This window comes from Hylobates moloch, unplaced genomic scaffold, assembly GCF_009828535.3.
Source record: "Hylobates moloch isolate HMO894 unplaced genomic scaffold, HMol_V3 SCAFFOLD_10, whole genome shotgun sequence".
Classification (NCBI taxonomy): Eukaryota; Metazoa; Chordata; class Mammalia; order Primates; family Hylobatidae; genus Hylobates; species Hylobates moloch.
In genome coordinates this window covers 31046492-31071536 of record NW_026652285.1, presented here as the reverse complement: position 1 = coordinate 31071536, position 25045 = coordinate 31046492, and the positions used below count along the sequence as shown (strand labels likewise).

The following is a 25045-nucleotide window of genomic DNA, read 5'->3' as shown; positions in this document are numbered from 1 at the left end:
ATTCTGCAAACGGCCAGGGGTTCTGCAGACAGGAATGGGGGCCTGGGTAAACAAGGCAGGGATTGAGTTAAACAGGGTCAGGGTCAGGGTAAACAGGGACAGGGTCTGCAAACAGGGACATGGTCTGTGCCAACAGGGATATAGTCTGCATAAACAGGGTAGGAATTGAGTAAACAGGGACAGGATCTGGGTAAACAGGGGCCTGATCTGCATAAACAGGGCTGGATCTGCATAACAGCACCTGATCTGCATAAACAGGAACAGGGTCTGCAAACACAGGGATGGGAACTGCATAAACAGGGCGGGTCTACAAAGGGCCAAGGGTTCAGCAGACAGGGCCAGGCCTTCCTATAACCTCCTGTCAGGCTCTGGCACAGGTTGGGGAGGGAGCACTCAGTCAGGGGAAGGACCACTGTCACTGACCCTCACTGGGCCTGAATGACCTGGCCAGGCCTGGAGGTGAGAGGGCTGGGGCTCCTACCCACTGGGTGCAGCTGCAACCCCTCAGGAACTTCCGTGGTGCTGCCTTCCACCTTCAGCTTGATGACATCTACGTGAACCAGCTCACTCTGTAGCCACAGACAGAGGGATGTGGGGGGGAGGGCACGTGGGTTGGGCTAGATGAGCAGGGCTAGGGGGTGCCCTTTGCCATTCAGCTCCCCGCCTCCCCAATCACCCCAGTGTGGCCCTCTCTGGGAAATAGGCACCTTCACGAGAGTCCAAGACACAATCCTGCCGTCAGATGATACAGAAAAGAAGTTAAGGTTTTGGTCCATGTCATCCTTCTGCCACTTGACCTGAAACATCCCAAAATGTGAGCTCTGGGACCCTGCTAAGGAGTTGAGTTAGGGCTGTGGGCAGAGCAGGGCTCCCCCAAGCACCCATCTGAGGCTCAGAAGCAAGTTCTGGGAGCCCAGTTCCCAGAATCCCATGATTGGTCCTTTCTCCCTCCTTCCATCCATCTGTGTCTCTCATTCCTTTCTTGGGGATTTCTCATTCCTTTCTTGACCATCCTGGAGCAATAGTGCCCAGTCAAAGCATTGCCTTAATTTACTGGCTTGGCAATGGAGGTGCCCAATCCCTCCCTGGGTTGGATTCCAGGAGCTCCACTGTGGGGAGAAGGCAGTGGCTATGGGTTCAACCACCTTACATAAATAAACATGGCCTGGAAAGAACAGGGCCCATCAACCAGTTTCCTGTTTATAAAACAGGAGTCATAATAGCATAGGTTTGTTATGAGAAATAAATGAGATAATATAGTGAAGCCCTTACGTCAGAACATTGCACATATGAAGTATTCGATACATGTTAGCTAATGTCCTCATTGTTAGCATCATCCTAGGAATCTGGGTGCCAAGGTTCTGCAGGGGCCTTTCCCTGCTTGCTAGTGGGGGGTGAAGAGGAGCAGGCCCCTGTCTCCTGCCCACCTCTTCCAGGCTTGGCCTTTCTCTAGGAAGTGTCTCCTCTTTCCCACCTTTCCTTTGCTACTAACTCCTGCTCCCAGAACTTTGCTCCCAGTCCCAGATTTGATTTGCGTTTCTCCAGCTGCAAATCAGGGTTAATTATCCTGCCCCACCCATCTTCTGAGGGCTGGAAGCAAACATATGGGAAAGTGTTTTGGAGACAGAGCTGTTGTCTTATGAAGATGACACGCTTGAGACTCAAGTTTCTGTTGCCAGATGTGGAGGCCTGGCCAAGCCATGTCCCAGAGAGCTGGGGTGGGGCTGGGTGCCCAGAGTTTTCCATTCTCTAGCTCCCTCCAGACCGCCCATGCTGCGACCACCGTCCTGTCCCCTTCCCCTGTCACTAGCAGAGGACCAGTGAGGGAGGTCAAGAACCCAGTGCCATTGCCTGTTGCCTGTAACTGCAGCTGTCACCAGGGTTGTTGGGGGCTGGAGGGAAGTAGAGAATGGGTTGTCTCTCCCCAGCCAGCCTGAGGCCTGGTGGATCGGAGCTTCAGGAGGGCGGGCTGAGTCCCGTCTTGGTCTGTCCAGGCAGCTGGCTCTTTTGCACTTTCACTGGACTGAGAGCGCTACAGAGCCTGTGAGGCATAAGTCAGAGCCAGCCCTAATATTGAGACCGCTTCTCCTTCTGTGTAAAGGTGGTCCCTTTAAAGGGGGGAGACCCCCTGTCGGGTGTCAAAGGCCAGGCTGTAAGAGGCGCTAGGGAGCTGCAAAGGGAAGTGTTTAATGAGCAGACGCCAGCACCGCATGGAAATTGTATTTCACACCCCACTTAGCAGCCTGATGCCCAGTGGGGGGTGGTGTGTGTGTATTTGCAAGTGACTGTGTATGTGTGTATGTGCGCAAGTCACACACATGCTCCTGGGGTGGAGGTGAGCCAGTAGGAATAAAGCAAAAGAGGGAGGGTGGTAAGTGAGGTTAAGAAAATGAATGAATTCCCAGGGACCAGGTGGTAGGGAGGAGCTAGAGCCTGCTTCACTGATTTATTCTCTTCTGCCTGATTTGCTTAGGGCAGACCTGCTTGACCCTCGTCTCTTGCTCGTACATCCTTCCTGCCTCCTTCCCCAGAATTGCACCAGCGTGCGCACACACACACACACACACACATACACACACACACACCCCACAGAGTGTTGCTGGTTGAAGCTTCACAGTAGGGCCTGCACAGAGCTGGCTACTCAGGCAGGTTCCCTGGAGAAGAAGCCTGTGCTGTGGGACAGGAGCCCAATCTTCTTAGAACAGACAGTCCTCTCCTTGGCTCCAAAACCTTCCGTGGCTCACCACTGCCAACAGAACAAACTCCTTCTGCCTCAGCCTGGCATTTGAGATCTAACACAACCTCTCTGGCCTCCCCCATATATCTCTGACACAGTATCTCTGACACAGTCCCGTTAAGAGGGACTTAGACTCTGATGTCCCTGACATCTCATTCAGCAGCCTGGCTCTCCTTCAACCTCCATGCTTATATAGCCAACTGCCTGGAGGACGCCTCCCTCTGGGTGTCCCTTGGGTTTCTTGTATTACTTTCTGGCCAAACCTGTTTTTCTTCTGCCATTTCTCACTCCTATGGATGGCCTACTAAGCACCTCAAACCCAGGCAGCATCAATTCTTATATCTAATATCTAATCAATCATTTCCTTCTATTGATTTTACTACCCCACCAGCTCTCAACCCTGTCTTCTCATTTCTGTCTCCACTGCCCCTGCCCTAGCTCAGGCTTCAAAATCACTCATGCTGCAGCTGGAGGATCTTTCCAAGAGACAAGCATGACTGTGTTACTCCTCTGCCCCAAACTCTCTGATGGTTGGGCAGCAATTTTCGAACTACGCTCAGGGGGTAGAGGGAGCGAAAATAGGGGACCCTTAAGCAAGCAGGGACCTGGTCCTAACAGAGCACCACTCTTATCTTTTTAATATTTCCTCATCTCTTTTTAATATTAATCTCATCTTTTTAACATGGGCTTCTGCATGAACACTTTGCTTGAAACCACAGACGTACAATGTCCAAGCATCTTAACTTAATAGATAAGTGCAGGGTGCTTCAAATGACGTGTCACTTCCCAACAGGCTACTCTGCTTGATGCCCCATGTCATTGCCCATGTGACCCCTTTGTACCCTTCTTCATCTCACTAACTCTCTCTTCTCCCTCACAATCCAGCTCAGGTGTTGCTTCCTCTAGAAAGATCTGCCCAGCCCTCCACCCCCTGGTCCCCACTTCTACTTTAGCACTTAGCACACTGCCCTGCCCTGGTCAGTCTGTGGCTGTGGTTACCTCCCTAGCAGGAACTCCAGAGATCAACCAGAGGAGCACACAGGGAGGAGTCACTGAATGTATGAATGAGTAAGTGAATGAATGAGAAGGGAGGAAGGAATGAGAAGAAAAGAAGAGAACAGGAAGTGAGTAAACAGGTGAGAGACAGGTGGGTCCTGACCATGTCACATGCCATGATTCTATACAAGAAACTGAGTCTTCCATTTTGCAAAGGCAGCAGCCCTGTTTTCCTGGCAGGACAGGAGAGCAGAAGGCTTCTCTGTCCAGCTGAGTTCCTGTCTTCCTGAGACCTGCTCAGTGAAAGCAATAATGTTTCCTCTCAATGCCCCATTTTCCCTGCAATTGGCTATTTGATTTACAGGACATAGCAGAGTAGGAGTAGGATGGTTGGCTTGGGCCTCTGCCCTTCTGCTTGGCTTGAGGAAGGAAGGTGGTCAGGCCAACCAGAGATGCTCTGCGCTTGGCCCTGGGCTATCTGAGCTGGGAAAGCAGGGGCAGGGCTGGGCCAGGTATGATCAAGACAGGCCTTTTCTCCTCTCCCTGAGTTTTAAAGTTTCTACAGAGATCCTCCCCCTGCCTGGAGACCTACATGTGTCTGGAAGGCTTGGTGATTAATTGGGAGGTGGACTTTTTGGTGGAGAAAACTCCTGAGGCTGCAACCTCTGGTCTCTGCTTTGTTGGAGAGTAGCCGGGGAGGGCGTATGGCAGGAGGGGCTGCCTCCCTCCCACCCTCTGCCCCAGGCTCTGGATAAAGGATAAAGCTGAGAGGGCACCATGGCCCCTGTGCCTGGGCAGTCCTCCCTCTGCTCAGGCCTGTAGTGCTGGGGAAGGTGTCCACATGTCTCAGGGAGCTCAGGGCCATAAGAGGCAGGAGTGCAGAGCTTGCCTGCAGACTGTCAGGGCAGGAGGGAAGCGAAAGAAGAGAAGACAGAGTCCCAGTGCTGCCTGATGAGCCCAGACACCTTGAGCAACTTGAGGCAGAAATTCATCCTTAGGTCCTCCCAGACCTGCCCATGGAAAAATAGTACACAGCCTTTGAAAGAAGGGGACCTTTGGGACACAATAAGGAAGGGCCTGCAAAGCCACAGCTAAGAGACCCTCTGAGAGTGAAACTGAAATCTACGCCCAGTGGAATACGATGGGAAACACAGAGTCAGGGTTGAAATCCAGCCCCAATGTCGAGGTAATGGTTCCAGGCTGATGTCAGACTTCTGCAGAGGCCCCACCCACCACTCTAGGCATGTCTGGAGAAGAGGGGGTGCTACAAAGAGGCTCAGGGACAGACCTGCCTACCAGGCCTTACAGTCCCACCCGAGGGCAGGCAACCAGCAGCAGCCACCCCTGCCTGGGAGTTTCCCCAAATCTAGCCCAGATGGCAGAGGAAAGGCCCTGTGCGGAGTTGAGGAAGCTTGTAGACAAGGACCTGGTCTTTAACATACAGTTGACCCTTGACCAACATGACTTTGAACTACATGGGTCCAACTACACACAGGTTTTCTTCTGCCCCTGCCATCCATGAGACAGCAAGACCAACCCCTCCTCTTTCTCCTCCTCTTCAGCCTCCTCAATGTGAAGATGATGAGGATGAAGACCTTTGTGATGATCCACTTACATTTAATGAACAGTAAATATATTTTTTCTTCCTTATGATTTTCCTAATAACATATTTTCTTTTCTCTACTTGCCTAATTGTAAGGATACAGTACATAAAATATACATAACACACAATATATGTTATTTGACTGTTGTCAGTAAGGCTTCTGGTCAAAAGTAAGTTATTAGTAGTTACGTTTTTGAGGACCCCAAAGTTATACACAGATTTTTGACTGTGTGGGGGTCAGTGTCCCTCATTCCCACATTGTCCAAAGGCCCACTGTACTCAGCTGGAGCCTGTCAGACCCTAGAGGCTTCTGGCTATGTCTTCTGAGTTACTGATTGCCACATCTAAGAGATCCTCAGCAAAGAGATGGAGGCCCTCCTGAGGGAAGCTCTGGGGCAGCAGACCCCAGCTCTCACTGGAGACCCTCTTGCCTCCTGACTTTCACCTTCTGCCCTTTTCTGCCTTTTCTCACACCCAGATCCTGGCCTGATGGTACCTGCCATCCTCGTCTCCTTGCCTGTGGTCCTCTCCTCCCCAAGCTCCCTCCCTCCTCCAGTGGCTCCAGGCCCTCATGCTGCTCCCATCCCCACCCCTCCCACCCTGGTTCTAGGCTGACCTGCCACACAGGGTCCGAGTGCTTGCCAGACTTGGCTGAGCTGCGGAAGGAGGGCTGGGAGTGGGGCTTCTTGAGGTTGTAAATGGCCACGTTGCCGTCATAGTGGCCCACTGCCACCAGGTAGGGGTGGTCCACGTGGATGTCGAGACACATGATGCCGCTGTCGCTGCTGAACATGTACTCGGGGAAGCTGGGGTTCTTCAAGCTGTAGAGCAGCAGCATGCCCCGGCTCTGCTTCATGAAGTCATCTACCCAGGGAAGATGGGCGGCTGAGGTTGGAGGATCCAACTGCCCTACCTGGGGAAGCGCCCTCACCCCCTACCCCGCTAGATGGGCAAGCCCTGCCCTGCTCTGCATCTGTCAAGAGTGTGGGATTCCTCTCTGGGCTTCATCTTTTCCATCTGTGAAGTGGAATTATGAGATGTGACCTTTCCCTTCTCAGAGATCATGGAAAGATCCAACAACCAATCAAGGTGACCAGGTTTATTCTCCTAATTCTCCCCGAGGTACAGAAAAGGGGGATGCTGGCTCAAAGGGCTGCTAAGTGAAGAAGGTGTGTGAGCTTGGGAAGGAGCAGAACCCTCAGAGGGGGTTTGGATGCCCAGCCAAAGACAGGCAGCTTTCCATAGATGCCTGGATAATGCCCATGTACCCCTCCCCCCAGCTAAGTGTGGGCTAAGCTTGAACTAACATCGAATTGTCTACGGTGAGTCCCAAACTAGCCACCTATGAGCATATCCCCACAGTCCCAGGTTCAGCCTGAGCCCTAGATCTAGGCATGCTCCCCAAACCCAGAAGTCCCAGGCCAGCCAGTCAGGCTTCCACAGGCCCATTTGGCCTGGGCGCAGCTTTTGGCGATCAACAATGGACCACTCAGCAGAGGCCCTTCTCCCCACCAGCCCCATGTCAAGGGAGTGCCTCCCACTCTTTCTTTCATTTTCTGTGTACTTGGCGCCCATCCTGATATGTAGTCATGAACATAGTCCCAGCCCTCCCGCCACCAGCTCGGTCCTCCCAGCCTCCTCACCAAGCTCAGGGGAGCCGAAGCTGAAAAGGTGGAAGGCTAGTGCAGCCCCCACCTGGGGGCACTCTGCTAAGGCAGAGGGCATGTAGGGGCATCAGGCCAGGTCAGTGGACAGGAGGAAGTAGATGCCACGCTACAGAGACAAGGATACCAGGCCAGCCACTGACAGCAGGCTTCCTCTCTTACTGTGCTGTCCTAAATGAGTCTAGCCCAGGACTGGCTCCAAGACAGCAGCTGTTTAATGACTCCCTTATTAAGTCATGCAAGAGGCACTTGGAGGGGGCGTGTGGTAGGCAGAATAAGGCCCCCCTGCAAAGATGTCCATATCCTAATCCTCTGAGCCTGTAAATATGTCACTTTTCATGGCAAAAGGGATTCTGCAGATTTGATTAAGTGAAAGACCTTGAGATGGAGGAGATTATCCTGGATTATCTGGGTAGACTCAATGTAATCACAAGGGTTCTTATAAGGGAAAGAGGGAAGCAGGAGAGTCAGGGAAGGAGATATAACCATAGAAGCAGATGTCAGAAAGATTCGATTGCTTGCTGGAAGGGGGCCACAAGCCATGGAATGTGGGCAGCCTGTAGAAATTGGAAAGGGCAGGGAAAGGGCTGCTCCCCTGGAGCCTCAAGAGGGAATGCAGCCCTGTTACCACCTGGTTTTGGTTCTGTGAAACCTATTTTGGACTTCTGACCTCCAGAACTATACGATAATTTTGTGTTATTTTAAGCCATTAAATTTGTGGTAGTTTATTCCAGCAGCAACGGGAAACTAATATAGTAGACATTTAGGGAAAATTGACCCAAATCTACTTTAGGAATCAGAGAGACAGGCTCCCACAGATGGCACTTTTTTTTCTGGGATGGTTTGGAAGCCGTCCCTCTAGAAGTCAGCTGGATGGATGCAATGCTCCTCTGCCCTTCTGATGACAATAATGAAACCCTCTCTCCATTTCCCATACTTCAGCCTTGCCACCTGCGACTCCAGGAACAAAAATGCCTCTTGCGTTAGGACTTTCACAGTTTCCAAAGGCAGGGGACTAGCCCAAGGCTGCTCTAAAGAAGGGTATCAGTTGCTAGAGGGTTCAAAACCTCAAGCATGGCCCCGAGGCCATGGTGTCAAGCTGGGCTCATCCTCTCGAGCAGCTGGGCTTTTCCAGGCACTCTCATTCGATTAGAAGTCATATTTAAACAGTGTGGAAATAAGAGCAAGGCCTTAGAGACAGAATACATCAAGCGGGACATTTAATTTGATTTAGGGAAAATGAGGCAAACATTTGAGAACCTAAATAACTAACCAGTAATTAAACTAACAACAGGAATGCCCTTGCGTTACAACCCAGCAAGCACAGTGGCCTTTACGGACTGTATTTACAAAGAGACCTGACAACATAATTAGTCCTGTAAATTTTACGCAGCCTGCAGCCGAGGAGTGATGGATTTTGTGTGTGGAGGATGAATGAGGAGAAATGAGGTAGATGAATTTCCATTTTCAGTAAATGAAATTAACACTGCTTAATTAGTGAAGCTGACAAATAAATGATCAGGAAAGATTTAAATCCCTAAAAGTGTATCTCTGGCTTGGGCAGGCCCAGGGACAGGCCAGGATGTAGTGGGACAGAGTGGGAAGGGATTTAGAGCTGGGACTCAGAGCCTGACATTGACCCCGTTTGAGGGTGCTGTCCCCAGAGAGAGGCTGGGCTGGGGAACAGCTGGCTCCCCTGCTCTTCCAATCCGTGGCTCTCTGGGAAGCTTCTTGCCCCATCTCCTGTGTGATAGCCTCAAGACCACACAGAGCATCCTGATCTGTTCCACCATCCATGCCTGGCAGACCATGAGAAGTCCCTGTTTCCCTGCTATGAATTGGCTAATGGGCTGGAAAGGACCCCTTCAGTACAGCCGGCTGACGTCATTGCATCCCAGCAGTCCCAAGGCCATCTCTTCTTGGGCTAGTTCCTTTTCTTCTAACCTTCCTCCACCTGCTTTATACCTACTGACAGCCTCTTTCTCTACTCTGATGGGAACATGTAGCCTGGCCCTAAGGGGGATCCCAATCTTTGCCCTTTAAGCAGCCTATTGTGCTCACTACCTGGTACCCAGCAGCTATAGAAGGGAAGCAGGTAGGGATGTTTCTGTGCTGTTGCAGGCAATTGCCCAGATTCCCTTTTCTCTACCTGCTTGTTCCTGGCTGGCTCCAAGCAACCTGGCCTCTCCCAGAAATGAGGGAATGGCCATAGTCCTTCCTAGGGTATATACCTACCCCTGCCAAAGTTTTATTTGGCTGAGTCACAGAATAAATATCTGGGAATACCATAAAAAGGAGGTTTATGAAGTCTAGACTTAGCTCACCAGAGTCAAATCCAACAACAAACCCAAATTCTCACTCCAGTGTTTGTCCTCATGGGGCAAAATCTGATTGTGGGAGGGTGGTATCTGGGAGCTTCCAAAGACAGTGTGATGGATGCTGGTGAGACCAGCTGCTCCTCATAGCGACCCCATCCAGCAGCTAGGGTGCCTTCTGTCTGCCCCAGCTTCGCCCTCTTTCTCCCATGGAGGCACTCAAGAGCATGGGACTCCCAGAGGCAAGCTCAGGATGGATGCAGGGGCCTTCCTGAGTCTCAGCCCAGCCTGGTTCTATTCAGGCCTCTGCAGGTGGTTCTGAGATATGCAAGGCTCTGGAGAATAGATGCTCATCTGAAAGCCGGCCAACAACCCCTGAGCCAGTGACAGCAAAAGCAAATACCACTGCTGCTGCCACTGGGCCCTGCTCCCTAGGAGACTACCTCTGTCTCCACGCCTCCCTTTTCTGCTCAGGCCCCCGGAGGGTACTGCAGGAAAGCTACCAGAAAGAATGACAGACAAATCAGCAATGATTGTCCTTTATGTGTAGGTGGTTCCTCCACTTGGAGCGTGTTTACTTCTTCTCTCTCAAGCGTACCTCACAATAGCCCTGGAATGGAGGCCTGGCAGGTTGTCAGCCTTTCCGTGTCACCAATGAAGAAACCAAGGCTCAGAGAGGCTTCTGGCCCCAGGTGTCACTGGAAAGTGACACCCCCACCCCCAGGACTGTAGCTGCCGACAGGTACCACTCAGGCACGTGGATGTAGCTAACGGGATCAAGGAAGGACAAAGAGACCGTTCCCAGGTAAGTGCCTGCCCAAAGGACATTGCTGGGCAGGCTCGAGGTCATCTGCTGGTGGGAGGTGACCTACTCTACTGCTCCTGCCCAAGGCTGCTCAGCCCCCACGACAGCCTTCACATGACCCCAACGAGCTGAGCCTGCTTCCGAACCTGGGTGGGGGGAGAATAGCGCTAAAACTGAAGCAGTTTCCCCTCCCACCTTCTAGGGAGCAACCCCTATATCCCTGCCTCAGACCTGGGCAGAAAGCCTGGGTTTAGAGTAGCCTCACGGGGGGGTCCACACCCACTCCTGGGAGGGCCTGCCCAACCCAACCCCCAGGCCCTGTTCCAGGCCCAGTAGCTGCAGCAGAGGGGGAGGAATGTGCTAGTTCCCTGCCAGAGGGGGAGGGCACTTCCCACTTGGCAGCAGCCTACCCTCAGGAGTGGGGACACAAAGCAGGCATTTAGGGCATCCTCAAAGGCGGCCCAGACCACAAGACTGGGAGCAGCTCCAAGGTCTCCTCCCTGAGAGGAATGACAAACACCCCCTCCACCTCCCCACCCTGGTCAAAGAATGGGCGGACAGGCAGTCTGAGGGGCAGTGACTGGGAGCTTGTATGCCTGCCAGCCAGCAGCAGCTTGGAGAATGGAAAGGTTTTTGTGTTTGCAGAAGCTGATCCTCCCAGCCAGAGAACAAGCTGTTAGCACTGGGGAGCCGAGACTACTGCGAAGTGTAGGGCCCTCTCCCGTTGGGAAGGGGAATGTCCAGGCCAGCACAGCGCTAGGGGCTTCTTCTGGGACCAAGTAACATGAATGGAAAGCAAATCGCCTGGACACAGTTTCCATTGTGCTGCCTTCCTGCCTCGGGTGGATAACTGGCAGGGGTGGGCACACTCTGGACAGCAGTGGGCTCCCAAGGTTCAGGGGATCCCATCCCCCATGCCCCCACCCACCTGATCAGGAAGGCCTGAGGAGGCAGGAAGGGGGGGCCTCCATCCCCACTCCACAGTGTGGTTAAGGTCCTGCCATCTCTCCTTGGGATGCCTGCATCAGTCTCCTAACTGGTTTCCTGGCCTCCAGTCTCAGGCCTGCAATGCCTGCAATTCCTCCCTGCACTGGTCATGTCCCTGTCCTTGAATTCCATCAGTGGTTTCCCCTCAGGAGAAGATCCAAGCTTTTTGGAATGGCTTACCAGGCCCTTTGAGGGCTGACCCTGGCCCCCCCTAGCAGCTTCATATTCTGCCATATTCTTCATGCCTCCAAGCCTTTGCATATGCAGGTCCCTCTGCCAGAAGTATTTTCCCCTCTTTCTTCACCAGAATAATTCCTTCAAGGTTCCATTGGCACATTCAGCTTAGAATATTCCTTCACCCAGCACTAATTGCCAGTAGGATTGTGGGTCTTCCCCATTAGACTGTGAACCCCCTGCGGGCAGTCATCTTTGTATTTCTTACAACTGGCAAAGAGCTCTGCACAGAGTAGGTACTTAGTGTTTGCTGTTTACATGAGCAAATAAATGAATAGCCAGATCACTTACAAGAGCCATGTCCCACTGCAAACAGATCCCTGTACTTTGGATTCCTACAAAAAAAAATATGAATCCATTGGCACAGGAAATGAACATGGCCCTCCTGTGGACAAGGGCCTTCCCATGGGCACTGGTGCCTAAATATACTACAGACATCTATTCTCCAGCTTAGGCCCTCACCACTTGGGAGTCCTGGGGGTGGTCCTGCGATCCCATAAGAATCCAAGTTCCATATTTTTCCATACTGTCACATGTCATACTCAAGATGGTTAAGTGCAGAAGAGGGTACTGGGGGTTTGGGATGTAGAGGGCACTCAGGGGCTCTGCGTTTGCTGCAATGCCTATACTTACCAGCAGAGGGCGGTGATGGACAGGCGCTTGGCTTTGTCATTTTGGAACTTCCAGAGCGGCAGCAGGGTACCCACCTGATCCCGGTATTCATCAGCAGGATCCTCATAGTACTTAAAATCTTAAACACACACAGGCAGAGTCAGCCCTGGGACTGCCGCTTTATGGCAAACCCAGGTCCACCACTTACTGTCTACACCTCCTTGGGCAAAACAATGAGCCTCTGTTTTAGAATGGGAATAATAATACTACCTATCTCAGAGTTCTGTTGTGAGGATATATGAATTGAGTTAATATATGCAAAGAGCCTAGAAAAATGCCTGGCACATAGTAAGCTCTATGTGTTAGCTATTGTTACTGTCGTTGTTGTTGGAGGTACATTACAATACACCAGCCATGTCTACACGGATAAAATCCCAGGTTCGCTGCCCTTGTTCCCATGTGTTTCCCTAGCACTTCAGGAGGCTCCGTTTGGAGCAGCCAAATTTCAAGGGTTCAGCTGCCAGGGGCTGATTAATAGTTCTATTAATTCTGCCTCCTAAATCCCTAAAATGCAGCCCATTTTCATATCCATAGCCAAGCCTCCCTATAATGAAGCTGCCTAGATCCCCCATGGGTTCTCTGAACTCAACTTCATTTCCCACCCACGAAATTGTCTCTGCCTCCCACTTTCTTTAAGTTAGATAGATGCCCCATCCTCCCACTTGTCTAAACCAGAAATTAGTAATCCTTGACTGATCTGTTTCCATAATTTCTCATATTTTTCTTCTATCTTTTTAATTCATTCGTTTCTCTCCAAACCCATAGCCCCTGCCCAGGTTCAGTCCCCAACATCCATAACCTGTATTATGCCAACATCCCTCTAACTGGTCTCCTACCTCCAGTAACTCCTTCTCCAACCCTTGTTTCCCAGAACAATCAGTGTGAGTACAAACAAGGCACCTCACAACACCCCTTTCCTCACTCCACTGAAACCCCCTCAATGGCTCTCCTTGCAGAGGAGATCAAACCAAGAGGAGATCCACGTTATTTCTAGTCAGCTGTCCGTGTCCCCTCCATATCAAATCATGCCAATGAGTCCAGTTGTCTCCTGTTTTGGGTGTTTCTACATAGTTTTCCATGTCTAAGATGCCCTGTTCTTCCTGGCAAACTCCTACTCACTCCAGATCCAGATCAAACTCCTCCTCATCTGTAAGGCCTTCATTTTCTTTTGAGCAGAGTTAATTTCTTCCTCTGTTCCAGCCCTGCCTCTCCTCTGCCGAAACATCTGTCACACTAGATTGCCTCTATTTATCCTTTTGCCTGTTCTCCCGCACCAGACAGTATCTGTAGAGCAGGACACATATATATTCTCTGAGTCCCCAGTGCCTAGCACAGGGCCAGCCACAAAACAGACAACCAACAACTGTTTAAAGAATGCAGTGAAATTCCTTAACAGAAGTGAAGTAGTTCTTGATCTTCTTTTGACAAAGGGTGACCAATTAGAAAATGAATCCTGTCATTCAGTGAAGCCAAGAACATGCCCAGGCATTGCCCTGACATCTCCTATAGTGCCCATACCTTGAGGTTGTGGGACTTCACTCAAACCTCAAAAATGTCTCAGAACAAAAAAGATTCAAGTGGTCAGAGAGGCGTGAGCCTTGATTACATCAGAGATTCCCCAGCTTGGGTTATCTTTGAAAATACTTCAATTCAGAGCAGAGATTAATTGGTAACACTTCTCTATTTTCATGTCTCCTTCATGATTACACTTTCCCAAAGGGAAAGGAGTATGCAATTAAAAAAATCAAAGTTCAATGCATTTTTATGTGACTGTGTTCTTATAAATGAAAGTGGTTCACCAAGGCCAATTTCTCCATGGAAATTAATCAGGTTTGCAGCCCTTTGGTGGGCCACTTGCAGAGGCTGGGTTTCAAGAAGCCACGCTGTGTGAGTGACAAACTCATTCACAGCTGCTGTGTACTTTGACAGCTTTGAAAAGCACTCAAGGTCGTTTTCCAGCCTGAATGATAATGAGGGGGCTTGTTTAGGCTGCTGGTTTTGGCAGCCCTGGTTTCTGTGTCCCATGGGTGAGCAATGAGCATCAAGTCACCAAGAAGAGCCCTAGGCTGTCAGCAAAGGAGACCAGCCAGCATCGAGGAGCTGCCAACTCTGGGAAGGCAGCTGCTCCAAATAAATGCACAACCTCTTAGGGAAATACAGGCCACTTGGGAATGTGCTGTTCATGCCATGGGAAGGATTCCGTTTCCCTGACACTGTCAAAGACACCAGAATTTCCCAGGCCCCCAGGATTTAAGCATTTCTGAATCAATCTCTTTCTTCAACTCATCACTAATTAATCACCAGGATAGATCTATTGAGTGTGTTTATTTGAAATGTCTCTTCCAGCTCAGTGGCTTTGCAGGCTAGCGGCGAAGTGCTTAGGTGATGGATCCAAGGGGCCTGTGTTCGAGTTCTGATTCCGCCACTCACACTTCACACTAGCTGTGACTTTGAAAAAGTGGCAACATCCCAGCCTAAGTTTCTCATCTATAAAATAGAGATAATAATGGTATTCACCTCACAGTGTGGCTGTCAGGAACAAACAAAACAATAACACGTAAATTGCATAGCACAATGCCTGACACACAGGCTACTCCCAGTGAATGCTGGAGCTTGTTTCTCACTATTATAACTGTTCCCCTTTCTCCATCCCTTAAGACACAGGCTAGGTCAGGTGTGGTAAGGCCCATTCCACCCCACATTTGAGCCTCACCTCCACCTCTGCCCTATATTCTACACAATCACATCCTCCTCCAGCCTTGCTCTCATCGGGCTGTGTCCCTACCTAGAAAGTTTCAGTTCTCTGAACTGTCTGCAGAGATAGGTCACATTCCTTGCATGATATTCAAGGCCCTTCATTAATGGGCTCCAACAACCTCTTCCGCCTGAACTCTCATCTCTTTTCAATGAAGATCCTGTTTGGGTCAGGGAGCCTGCTGTCCCTTGTCCCCAGAGTCCCTTCCTATTCAGTTTCACTGCCAAGACACTGCTCATGCCAGCCCTGTCCAGAACATCCTCCCTGTAGCTATCTTCTCTCACACACTCTGCTTCTCCCTTGGCATCTAGCTAAGCCCTCTCCAAAGCCTTCCATAACTACTCCCACTCATCCGTCATTTTCCTTCTCTCCTATGTGAGGATCCCCAGAGTGGTTTCTGTCTACCCCATACATTCTGGCATTTATAGCATTCCCAAGGTGCTCTGAGTAGAGGACAGAGCATAGAATGAGGAAGCTCGAGACCTCTATTTGGGTCCTCTCTGCCACTCACTAGTTAGGTGGCCTTAGCCTTATCTTCCTCATGTGTACAGTATGGGCAAGTCTCTGCTCTGTCTGCCTCCCAGGGTTATCAGGAAGATGAGATTGGATCACCAATGTGCAGGTATTCTTTGCTGCACCATTTCCAGATCTCATCAGTATATACATTGTTTCTTATGCCATCAATCATGGTTAATCCACATAAGTCTTGTCTTCCCAGTGACATCCAGAGGATGGAGGGATTATTTTTTCTCCGCTTGCACCTATAGGAGCTAGCATGAGACACCCAAATAACCCAAGCTTTTATGAGAAATTTTTAATGCAGGCAATAATAGTGGTTGCCAGAACTTCAACTCTTACCTTGAGCAATGTCATCGTATGTATTCTGGTTGACCATCCGCTCCATGATTTTAGCAGCGTGGGACAGTTTGATGATATCATCAGTCTGTGGGGATACAGAAACTTCAAGTCCTCATAAACCAGCACTTGGCAAGGTCATATGTCCTGAGCCATGTCACATTTGCAATTGATTCAGCAGTACCTCTCTGACACTACTCACCCCAGATAGCTCTGTAAAGGTTTCTCTGCATGTCTCAAGGCCCAGCTCATGCCACTACCCTCTTCTAGGAACTCCTACCTCACAGGTGGCACAAAGGGTCTGAGCTGATATACTTGGCCCCTGGGTACAACCTGCTTCATGCTTTCATTCTGGACTTGTTTTGGAGAAGGCCTATCTCTGAGCACAAGACAGGGCATTGAAGAGAGCCCAGGGTCTGCAGGGGAGAGCAGACAAGGGCAGGTTGGAGCCTTCTTTGGTGGAGACGAAAAGTTTTACCAGCTCAGAGAGTGAAAGACTCCCATTAAAGGCCTCAGAGATCATCTGGTTTTATCCCTTACTCAGTCACAGGCTGAGAAAGGCACGAAGGCCCAAAGAGGGGAGAGACATGCTTACATACATGGAGTACAAGGCAGAACTGAGACCCCTAATTCCAGGCCCTCCCCACAGCCCAGACCAATGGGAAAGCAAGAAGCTTAACTTCAGGAAAACGTGACTCATCTTGAACCAAAAGGAAGCTTGCCATTGTGTGAAATTCCACAAATCCCCAAGATGAGGTGCTTGGCAGGTTGACAGAAGAGCAAAGAGTTTGGGACTAACAGGAAAGGCCCAGAGGGCTTAGGGCAGGTGGCAGGAGTGAGCCAGCTGAATGGGCAGCTCTCCAGGGTGGGGCCAGGGGGCCAGGCCCATGGCTCCCAAAGATTCAAGGTCTCAGAAACAGCAGCATCAGGTAGCGGTTAAAAGGATGGGTTCTAGAGCCGCACAGACCTGCACTCCTATCCCATCCCACCAAAATTAGAACCCAGTGGCAACCTCTGGCAAGTTACTTAGCTTCTCTGAGTCTTACAGTCCCCCTGGTAAGTGGAGGCGGATGGTGGCATCTGCCTCATCAGGTCATTGTGATGGTGAAATGTGATAATACATGTTAGTGTTTAACCCGGTTCCCGGTGGTGATGGTGTCAGAGGAAACATGCAGAGTAGCGCAGCGGAGGGTTATGAAGTCAATTCTGGGGAACTGACCTTTGAGGACCTTTTGCACGCCTGAAAGAGACTCCAAGTTTATCTTAGAAAACTGAACAAGGAGGGCATTCATTGGAGTCTTGCAGTCACGGACCTCAGAGTTCACCTGGTTCCAGCTACGCTCTCTATTCTCTGACCCAGAGCGGGAATCCTCTCCCCTTAGCAGCTTCCTGGCAAGTGTGACTCCCCCCAGGTCAGGCAGTGTTTTCTGTGGCCAGATAGCCAGTTAACTGAAACTCCCTCCCTGCATCTTCTACCTATGGGCCCAACTCTGTCCTCTGGCCACAAGGAATTGGATGCTTGGTGATAGCTCCTTTGAGGTAGGAGGACACGGCCACATGCCCTCAAGTTAGCACTTCCTCGGGTGACTCCTCCCAGCTCCATCAGTCATGAAATGGCATATCAATAACAATAGCTACCATTTATTGATCAGTAGCACAAAAGTGTTATGTTAGGGGCTGCACTGTATTATCTTGGGTTCTCATGAAAATCTTGCAAAGTAGGTATCATTAGGGTATCTTTACAGATGAAGAAACTGAGGTTTCAGAAAAACTGAGCTAACAAATGGCAAAGCCAGGATATAAATCCAGGTCTGTAGGTTCCAGGGTCCATGCTCTCAGATCCACACAGCCGGCCAGTGCCTCCCCAGTCTGACCACTCCTCTCCTGGCTCTGGGAGATGCAGGTTTCCAGCTGTGTTCTAAGGAGAGTGTTGTGGGCTGTCACCTTCCTTGTCCCAGATACTATGCCACTGGAGCAGCCACACATCTTTATTAGTTCTGACTGAACTTGCAGGCTGTGAGCCCTTTTCTCCTTTCCTACCTAATTATTCAGATCAGACAAACGTGCATTGATTTCTGTGCATTCACCCAAATCATTAATGAGATAGAGACCTGAGGTCCACCAAGGAGGCCCTTCCTACAGGATATCATGAAGTTTTTATCTTTTCTCCCCTCCAGCACATTTGAGTTTTCTACCCACATAATCAGACCCCATTCTTTGCGGAAGGGGTGTCACTCTGTTCAAGCACTGGGCCTGGGCAATGGGGAAGGTGACTGCCTCTCCCACTGTGTTGCACAGACAGCCTGGCCCAGTACTTGGGATTTCTAATTATTGCCTTGGGGAGAGGGTGCACAGCAAGGCATTCACTGGGTGGGCTGGGGGAGGGTGTCCTGCCTCCCATGTGGACTCTTGGTCCAGAGGGCTGGAATCTGCTTGTACCATAGTCTTCCAAGTCAGCTAAGCTGGAAGAGTCCAGTGTGATGGAGAGGGATGGTCCCTCATCCCCGAGGATGTTAGACACCAACTCTGGCAAGGCTTAGAAGACACAGGTCAGATTCTAGTCTCAGCCACAGGGACTTTTCTTCTGGTTTCTAGGTCCTGGTGATTATAGTTGAGGTTTCTGCAACCATGGGTCCCAGCACAGAGCTCATAACCCCTGATGGATCTTCATGTGAACCCTGACTTAGGCCAGTGGCCCCTGTGAAGCCTCTAACCTCTAGAGAATGGATCAGGGGAAGCCAAGGGTCTGTACAGAGTAGCCGGGCAGGGGCTCCATCTTTCACCTCAGAGTTCCAGTACCCAGCACGGCCATGATCACTAGGTACTTGGTCAGTGACTGAATAAAACAGCATTGGGACAGTTCCTATAAAGCCAAGGCAGGGGACCCTCAAACTTCCCCTAAAATGTGACATGATCAGGATAATGAAACAGAATTAAGCGAGAGTGGACACACCTCAGGCATAGGAAGCAGCACTTCCTTTAACTGGTCCAGCTTCAATTCTGGAGTGGAGCAGAACCACTTCCCCGAGAGCAGCCATGGGAACTCTCCGAGGTGCTGAAACCAGCCCCCAGATTCCTGTGGACATTGTCCCTCCCATGCCACTGCAAGTCAAACCCATCCTGATCCACAATGGGACTCTAGTTCCTGATCCAGATTTCTGTCTGTTAAAGGGACAAATGTGGCCCTTCAGCGTCTCCCTGTGGTGACGCTCCCTTCAGTGACTCCCTATAGTTGCATCACTGTGACTCCCATGATGATCCCCAAACCTATGCTGGCTAGACCCACAGTGAGCCCCCCAACCATGACCTTTATAATGACTTCTACATGGCTTTTCATGGAAAATCTAGCCCAGGGTGGCCAAATCCATTGGCCTAGCATTGATGGTACCTATGATCATCTCTGATCTGGCTCCTGGCCCTGAAGATTCACCTACAGTATAGGACACAAGTAAACCCAAGTACTGAAAGTGAAAAAACATCTCACTTTCCCAGATCCTATAAGCCCTTGCTGAGGGAAGTGGTGACTTATCCTCACATCCCACCCCCATCCTGAGCAGACTCCCCAGCTCTTCCAGAAGGCATGTAGTGCTTTCAATAAGGAATATGTCTTCTGTTACCCTCTAGCTCAATAATTCTGAAATACTGCCAGCCTCCAGATCTATCTTACTTGGGGGGAGGTATGGAATGCTAGAGGCAGCTGTAGCTCTCCTCACGTCTTCCCCTAAGGAAAGAACTATTTATACCTCAACATTAGCCCCTGACTTAAGTATCTGTGAACCCCTCCCAGACAGCCAGGCTTCTGTCTACCCAGAAGCCAAGGCCTCATTCAGAAATTCTGTGGCAGAGCTGTAGGAACTAACAACAAACCTGAGACTCCATAGATGTCAGCTTCCTCATGGCCATCTTCCCTGACTTTTTAGCCACTGGGGTCTTTGCCTTCTCCTTCTCTTTGGTCTTTTCCTGCTTCTCAAGTTCCTCTACGTAGGCATCATAGATCTTCCACTAGGCAAGGGTGAGATAAGAAGGATCATTGTAAGGTGCAATTTTTACCCAGACAGCTCTTTTCAGCCTTCAAGACTTAAGGAATTGGTCATGTTAACCCTGGCAACAAGCATCTTCTACTTGGCCCATTGGAATTATGTATTCAATACCTGTCTTCCCTACTAACCATCAGCTCTGGAACAAGAATGAAAGAGTTCTAAGGACATCTCTGTGCTGGGCTTACATATCCTGAAACCTAGAGGCTGGGTCTTCAGATGAAGATCAATATTGTTCTAGCACGCAGCCCCCGGCAGGCAGAACAAATGGGCAAACATCAGGCTAGTTCCCATTTTTGTTGGTGATTTAAAAGACTCTGAACTAGAATATTTAAAAAAAATAGGCCAGGCACAGTGGCTTACACCTGTAATGCCAGCACTTTGGGAGGCTGAGGCAGGTGGATTGTTTGAGCCCAGGAGTTCAAGACCAGCCTAGGCAACATGGCGAAACTCCATCTCTACAAAAAATACAAAAATATGCCAGGTGTGGTGGCATGCCCCTGTGGTCCCAGCTACTCAGCAGGCTGAGGTGGGAGGATTGCTTGAGCCCAGGAGGCAGAAGTTGCAGTGAGCCAAGACCGTGCCACTGCACTCCAGCCTGGGTGACAGAGCAACGCCTTGTCTCAAATATATATATATATACATATCCCCACCCCCACCCCGGACATGGCATAAACATACTGGCTCGGGCTGGCTGTCTATGGCACTGACCACACCTCAGCATTAAAAGGAGATAAGCAAAAGGTAAGGGAACATTTGCTAAATGGATCTGACAGGAAGAGAAGCCCAAAGATAGTAGCAGAGGAAGCAGCAAGGATCTGGGGCTGGGCAAATGCCCCCGATCACACCGTGTGCTCCCTATGGCTGGGCAGTCACTGCCACCTGGAGGTCAGATAAGCAAACCTTACATTTAATAATTCCCCCACAGTCTCCTATTCCACATTGCAAAGTACTCCAATCTTTGTTATCTCATTCAGACCCTCCAACAACTCTGTGAGGCAGCTTGTCATCCTCTCTTTAGAGAGAAAGAAACTGAGGCATTAAAAGTGACATGGTTTGCTCAGGATCTTAAAGATGAACAGAAAATGTGAGGTCTGAGATCAGGTCTCCTGGCACCATATCCTGTTCAAATAAGTGTGGCCATCCAGGAGGACTTGAAGGGGGAGGAGGGGGGCTGCAGGAACACTGCAGGCTGCTGGGAGGGCAGGGTCAGAGTGCTAACACTTTGGAGTCAGTCACAGAGTCACAGGGTGCCACAGGTTCCAGACAGTCCATGGAAGCAAATGTTCTCCCCTGGCCATGGAAGAAGCTCCATCCAGAAGCCATGCCTGTTTCCAGCTTGGACAACCTTGCCCTTGAGTCATGTGGCTGGCCCACAGCTCACTGGATAGGGACCTACTGTCTCATGTACCTGGTGTTCAGAGCCTGGATGCTCAGGACAGTGAGCAGGGAGGCAGGTAGATGAGGAGGGCAGACTGCCAGAGGAGCCCTTGACCCAGTGTTGCCTTTGCTGCTAAATGAGGAAAGGATACATAGAGGTGGGTGGTAAGGGGTTTCAGGCTGGCCCAGGGTCTTACCTGATTGGCTGTGGCTGAAAAGTTTCTCCTGGGAGGAGGCTCCATCTGGCATTCTCGATCCTACAGAACAAGACAACAGGAGATCCACAAAAAGCCCTCAACTCCTTCTCACTTAATCCAACAGTATATCTTTGAGAGAAGCATTTTGGTTGGGGCTGATGGAGGTGTGGGACACAGAGCTGGGGAAGTAAAGAGGGGCTTGGGTGAATAACTGAATGATGCATTCAAAGCCCATATTGTGTTCCATTCTGGCCTCCTTCAGAAGAAGTATAAGCTGGAAAGCAGGGGCAGGGAAGCCTGACTGTGCCAATTTAACCAAGATACAGTCCAAGTGGGGGATGAATAGACCTGCAGGATGCCAGGCCAGGGCATAGAGGTCAGCCTCTATCAGGCCATCAGACTAACACCCCTTGCCCTGAGAAGGCCTCTCTAATATGAGGGTCTCTGGCTCCACCAGGGGAATGTGCCCCCTTCCCATTGTGTATCACCCAGATTAACAAATGTCAGCATAGGGACCACACAGGGTGATGAGGCACTGTCAAAAACTCACCCTGTAGACCTCGCCCTCCATCTGTAGATTCATTTCTGTAGAACCCTCCCCTTACGTATGAGTCTCTCACCTGAAACCCTGAGAGGCTCCCTCAGCCTGGTGTTCAAGAGCCTCTCTTATGAGTCAGGGAAATTTCTGGCCTTTGCCAGCTGGTCTATCACAGAGATCATCAACTTCAGTTGAACTGGCTCCTAGGCCTCCTGTTCCCTGAACACACTGTGGCCTCCCCTCCCCTCCCAAGTCCTAATTTCTACCCCTCTACAAAGCCCAGATCCAGGTGAAGCCTTCCAGTGGAGTTTTGGGAGCTCTAGCCTCCATGTTACTCCCTCTAAACTCCTGCCTGGATAGCTTACAGAGACCTGAACGCATGCTCTCAGCTCTCCTTGGGGAGATAAACTGTAGCATCTGTTGTCCTGTCACCCCTGCCAGGCTGAGGTCTGCTAGGGCCAGGGTCAGGCCTGCTTCTTCCCTGCCAGGCACAGTGAAGAGCTGCAGAGGGGCTAGGGTGGGGGCTGCTCTACCCGGAGAGGGTTGTTGAAGGTCTGTGAGGCCCTCTCACTGAAGTTGAACTGGTTAGTGAGCTTTCGCTCCTGGGGCTGCTTAGGAGTCATCAATTCTTCTTCAGTCACTTTTTCAGCTGCCTGAAAATAAAGACCCAGAGGATCAGGACTCAGCTGTGAGAAGGTGGTAGAAAACCGGGAGATGGGGCAAGTCCTGTCCTAGGATAGGACAGAGGTAGGAGAGAGTGATGCTGCCAGACACATTGGCACCTGCAGCCTCTATTCTCACCTTTGGTCTCCCTCCTCCTTTCCCAAGTTACCCATGAAGCCTCCATCCACAGCTTGAGCTGGAAGAAGAGGGACACAGAGTGATATTATACTGTACCCCAGCTGCAGGCACATCTGTTTGACTCCCAGGCTCAGTTTCTAACTCCTTGGGCTCTTCATCTTCTTCGAGGTTTTCTGTTCCTGAAATCACCTTGGCAGACTCCTGAGAACCTTGGTAGGATACTGCCAAAGAGTTCAAAGTCTAAGCCTGCTCTCCCAATCTGTGGCAGGGAGGGCTTTCTTGGTTTCTGCTTTTCAGACACTACCTATCCCTAGGGTTGTCCTTGGGCTGAGTGTCATGGGTTAGCTCCTTGACCTATTCAGGACAGCCAGCTATTGGGCTTTTTTTTTTTTTTTTTTTTTTGAGACAGAGTCTCGCTGTGTCGCCAGGCTGGAATGCAGTGGTGGCACAATCTCAGCTCACTGCAACCTCTGCCTCCCAGGTTCAAGTAATTCTCCTGCCTCAGCCTCCCGAGTAGCTGGGACTACAGGCATGCACCACCACGCCCAGCTAATTTTTTGTATTTTTAGTAGAAACAGGGTTTCACTGTGTTAGCCAGGATGGTCTCAATCTCCTGACCTCATGATCCGCCCGCCTCAGCCTCCCAAAGTGCTGGGATTATAGGCAAGAACCACCCTCCCCGGCCTGGAGTTTATGTTAGTAGAGGCTCTGCAAAGTTCTGGCTTAGAGGTATACTCCCTAGAGTGACCAGAATAAGGGAACAGGCTCAGGGCTGTAGCTTCAGGACGGCCCAGAGTCCTACCTGCCACTAATTCATCGCGGTAATGCTGCCGCCGTCCTTCATCTGAGTCTTTGGGGATCAGGTTCCCAACCTGGGTGTAGTGAACTGCCAGCTGGTTCACAAAGCCAATAGGCTTATATGTGCCTTCCTAAGAAAAGAGGGGCTGAGTCAGACCAGGGGTCCCTAAAAGAGCTGGAGTCACAATGTAATCTGCTTTCATTCTCTAAGATCAAAGACAGTCCATCTTTGTTAAAGGAAATGTAACTCACCAAATCCTCAGTTAATCTGAAGATTTCACTGCATTTCCGTTTAAAGAAGAAAAGGAAGAGAAGGCAAATGAAATAAAATCTTTTTTAAAGTTATCATCAAGGATTTATTTTAAAATACCTTGCCTTTCCAACCTCAAGTGGCTCCAGATTTGCCTATCACTGGCTTATATGTCTTGTCTCCTACTTCCATGCCAAGGGTTTCTAGTTCACTTGCCATACCACATACCCTGGGCAGATAGAGTCATCAAACACACCTGGCATAGCCCTCTCTCCACTGTACTTAGTGGATTCTAAGGCTGGATAGATCCTCAGAGACAACCCCAATCCCCTAGTTCCATACAAGAGGACCATGGAATTCTAGAAAAGATACGGGTTGGCATTTGTCCGGGTCACACAGCAAATGAGAAGCAGGATTAGGCTTACAGCCCAGGTCATTTTGTTCATCCATTCTTGAAATAATTTTTGAACAGCTTCAATGTGCCAAGTATTTTCCAGGTGCCTGGGATATAAAGCTGAGAAAAAGTAGACACAATCCCTTATTTCACAGAGCTTATAGTCTGGTTCCTGCAGATAGCCTCCTCATTGATCAGCACCCTCGCAACCACTAAAATTGACTTAGAGACCGGAGATCTCTTCCTTCTTTTAAAACAGATATGCAAATCCTTTTCAAGCCATATAGAAACTATGTTTGTATGGCACACTACGGTAAACTCACAGTAGAGGAAACCAGTTCATGGGGTCCAGCTGCACAGATCTCCCTGCCCCTGGAGGGCTGGAAGGATCGCCATCACACAGGTTGGAAAGCTCTGTATTTAAAAGTCACCACGGAGCCCTTCCTCTTTCAGTAACTCAGATGTATGGGAAGATGAGACAGCGCAGTGGTTAACAGCATGGTCTTTGGAGGCAGGCAGAATTGGGTTTGAATCTTTATTCTGCTGCTTCTTATCTTCATGACTTTGGGCTTAACCACTCTAAGCCCTAAGTTCTTCATCTACAAAAGAAGGCTAATACTATCTAATTTGCATGATAATTGTAAGTATTAAAAATAATAAAAACAACCTATTAACATAGTGTCTGACACATAATAAATGCTCAATATTAATGTTCAATAAAATAGTAACTATTTTCATGATGAAGATTCCCAAGGGAATAAATTACCCTTACAGTTTTATTTGAGATTTCACCTTCATCCTGTCCCCAGTGGTTGACTGGGATCCTCCTCTTCAGTTTAGGAATGAAACCCAGACTCCATTGCTTCTGTGAGGGGAGGGAAGGCATGCCTAGATCAGAACCATCTGCCTCCCTACTCCACCACATCAAAGGAAAGTAGCAGCTTCGGGGACCTAAAGCTCTTTCGGGACCAATGAGATGGAAACCAGCTCTGTGGGAAGATGCCACCAGTCATGGGAGGCTGTTGGA

The 25045-nt window shown here is 50.0% G+C and overlaps 1 protein-coding gene across 4 annotated transcripts in view; it reads right to left on the bottom strand.

The window, feature by feature from the left end:
• The window catches only part of DNAI1 (dynein axonemal intermediate chain 1), a 60686-nt gene that overhangs the window by 8217 nt on the left and 27424 nt on the right, over positions 1-25045 (bottom strand). For all 4 annotated transcript variants that reach the window (XM_058445484.1, XM_058445482.1, XM_058445483.1 and 1 more), the window contains 11 exons: positions 23379-23505; positions 22673-22797; positions 22309-22428; positions 21238-21297; positions 19491-19625; positions 15627-15711; positions 11975-12092; positions 11633-11676; positions 5953-6200; positions 708-797; positions 482-569 (listed from right to left, as the gene is read on the bottom strand). In XM_058445484.1, coding sequence (XP_058301467.1) covers positions 482-569; positions 708-797; positions 5953-6200; positions 11633-11676; positions 11975-12092; positions 15627-15711; positions 19491-19625; positions 21238-21297; positions 22309-22428; positions 22673-22797; positions 23379-23505 — 1240 coding nt within the window. The remainder of the gene's footprint in view (positions 1-481; positions 570-707; positions 798-5952; positions 6201-11632; positions 11677-11974; positions 12093-15626; positions 15712-19490; positions 19626-21237; positions 21298-22308; positions 22429-22672; positions 22798-23378; positions 23506-25045) is intronic.